Source organism: Plectropomus leopardus, unplaced genomic scaffold (assembly GCF_008729295.1).
Source record: "Plectropomus leopardus isolate mb unplaced genomic scaffold, YSFRI_Pleo_2.0 unplaced_scaffold27683, whole genome shotgun sequence".
Taxonomy (NCBI): Eukaryota; Metazoa; Chordata; class Actinopteri; order Perciformes; family Serranidae; genus Plectropomus; species Plectropomus leopardus.
The window spans coordinates 1-2,918 of NW_024630138.1; the positions used below are offsets into that span (position 1 = coordinate 1).

At 47.2% G+C, this 2,918-nt stretch overlaps 1 protein-coding gene across 1 annotated transcript; it reads right to left on the minus strand.

The window, feature by feature from the left end:
* Positions 1–6: 6 nt before the first annotated feature.
* LOC121937862 (integrin alpha-V-like) lies at positions 7–2,844 on the minus strand. The gene is made up of 7 exons (XM_042481159.1): positions 2,716–2,844; positions 2,196–2,251; positions 1,831–1,985; positions 1,524–1,661; positions 904–971; positions 382–526; positions 7–296 (listed from the first exon to the last, which is right to left on the minus strand). The coding sequence occupies exons 1-7, from the start codon at positions 2,784–2,786 to the stop codon at positions 129–131; spliced, it is 801 nt and encodes a 266-aa protein (XP_042337093.1). The 5' UTR covers positions 2,787–2,844; the 3' UTR covers positions 7–128.
* Positions 2,845–2,918: the final 74 nt, after the last annotated feature.

Below are 2,918 nucleotides of genomic sequence, written 5' to 3' on the forward strand. Positions count from 1 at the left end.
GGTGAGTGGGGTCATGTGATTGGACGTTGGCGTGGTGAGTGGGGTCAGGTGACGGGACGTTGGCATGGTGAGTGGGGTCAGGTGACGGGACGTTGGCGTGGTGAGTGCGGTCATGTGACTTCAGATCATCACGTCATTAAGTTTAATGATGAAATGAAAGAAAAAGAGGAAAATTGGTGCCAAATCTGGACGGCAGCACTGACCTTGGTTCCTCCCTTCATGGGGTTTCCCAGGTCACACACCACCATCTTGGTCTGGTTCTCCTTCTTGTAGGCGCAGGAGAGTCTGCTGAGCGTCTGCACACAAACGGACTCGTGGTCACGGTCTGATCTCCGATCGCAGTCGAGAAAATAAACGGGCCGAGTGTCCCGGTGAGGTTACCTGGCTGCGGACGACCCCGGTGAAGTCGGCCTGCTGCGGAGGGTAGACGTGGAGCTCGGCCTCGTACGCTCCCTCGCCTTTATTCTCGGCGCTGATCATCAGCGTCAGAGCGTTGTCGTCTCCGATGTAGATCTGCTCGCGGTCGCTGCAGGAGACGCCAGACGGTTAAACATTTTTCATTTCTAAGTTTTTTCTTAAAATATGTCTGAAAATGTTTTTCTGAAAAAAAAAAAAGATTTTCCTTTCTTGAACAATGACAAAAATTGGCATTTTTGTTTTCTTTTAAGCATTTTAAGGCATGTTTTTTTTTTTATTCATTAATTTTTTTTTAAAATCACAGCCAGAAACTCTAAAAACAGAAAGTATTTGAATTACCCTTGATCACCAAGGACACGGTCACACGGTCACACGGTCACGTGGTTACCATGGTCACCATGGTCACGCGGTCACATGGTTACCATGATCACGTGGTTACCATGGTCACCATGGTAACCATGGTCATGTGGTCACATGGTCTCTCACCTGGACACCGACAGCCTCAGGTCAGGTTTACAGATGTTATCTTCTCCACAGTCCAACAGGATGTGAGCCTGAGAGAGGAGATGAGGATAGAAGGAGACAAGGAAGGAAAGAAGGAGGAGGGGAAGCAAGGGAGGGAGGAAGGAGTGATGAAAGGAAGAAAGGAAAGAATGAAGGAAGGAACAAAGGATTGAAGAAGAAAAGGAAGGAACGGAGAAAGAAAATGAAGGTAGGAAGAACGGAGGAAGGAAGGAAAAAGGAAGAAAGAAAGGATAGCATGAATGAAGGAAGCACAGAAAGAAGGGAAGAGAGGGAAAAAGCAAGGGTATGAAAAAGAAAGGATTGATGAGAGGAAGGATGGAAAAAGGGAGTAAGAAACAATGGAGGAATAAAAGAGAGAGGGAAGAAAGGAAGGGAGAAGGAAGGAAATAAGGACAGAAGGAGGGAAAAGAGGGAGGAAGGAAGAAAGGAAAAAGAAGAGGTAAAAGAGGGAAAGAACGAAAGGATGATGGTTAGGGAGGAGGGAGGAAACAACAGGTCAGTCACACTGAACACACACACACACACACACACACACACACACACACAATCTCACACACACACACACACACCGTGTGTGTTACCTGCTTGGTGACGTTGGACGGCACCGACGTGTCGATGATGGGCAGCAGTCCGGTCTGATCTGCGGCTCGCTGGTAGTCCAGACTGTACTCCATCGTCACGGAGATCGGCGTGATCTTATCCCGAAACTCGCGGTCGTCCTGAGAGACACAGAGACATGTTTCAGCTCTTATTTTGAAAGGGTCAAACTCCATCCAGGACGGACCGTTTAAATGAAGAGGATCAAATTTAAAGCATAACACCACAGACATCCTCCTCTTGATGCCACATTCTTCTTCTTTGGTCATAGAGTGCGTTTGATTCGCTCACCCTGAGGAAGACGGGCTGCTCCTCGCAGGCCGGCGTTTTTCCGTTGGACACTGTCATGTTCTTTGAGTACTGGAAGGTGCTACCGTGCAGGAATAGGACACGTTTGGTCGCCTCCTTCTGCTTCAGACGGTCCAGCAGGAGGTCCACACGGAAATCTGAGGAGACAGAGACAGAGGTCAGGATGCAGAGTCCTGCAGTGTTCTGCAAAGTCTTGCAAGACACTGAGGGACGCTAAAGGACACTTTGGGACACCACAGGACACTATAGGATGCAGCGGGACGCTGCTGGACGCTGCTGAAATCACTGCTGAAAGGATGGATGTGTAGTGAATGTGTGTTGGAGGAGCAGAGAGGAGGAGGACTCACTGAGAGTAGAAGGGGCGCTGTGTCCACGGGCCGTCAGACAATACTTCACCTTAAAACTGAAACACAGACAGAGACAGAGAGACAAATAGACAGAGACAGAGACATAGAGACAGAGACAAAGTGAGACAGATAGACAGAGAGAGAGAAATACAGAGAGACAGAGACGTCACTGCAGCGCTCAGATGACATTAATAATAAGGTTATAATATAATAATATAATAATAATAATAAGGTTACAAAATCTCCTCTGTTTTGTTTAACCCTTTGAAACCTGGTCTGATCTCTTTCAGGAACATCAGAAGGCAACGAGAAATAACCCAAAAATGACCAAGAAACTAGTTAAAGTTGCGAGATAATTTCCTGGAAATTAGCAGAAAAAAAGTGCTGAAATAACAGAAATGCATATTTCTGTAGGATAAATTTAAATGTATAATTCCTGCTGCAGAGCAGGTCTGAGCCTCTGCAGCACAAAAACACCGAAAAACCGCCGTCAGGAAATAAATGAAGTCAGTGAACTCACCAGGACACCTGCGTGGAGGTACCAGGCAGGGTGCAGGTCTTGTCCTCCGGGTTGATGATCTGAGGCGTCATGTCCAACGTGGCGTTCACACTGATCACTGGACGAGCTCTGACACACACACAGAAATAAAGCAGAGGGGTAATTCATGCTCATTAGAATAATGATGCGCAGCAGAACGATGAGTCATAGACACTGGCAGAAAA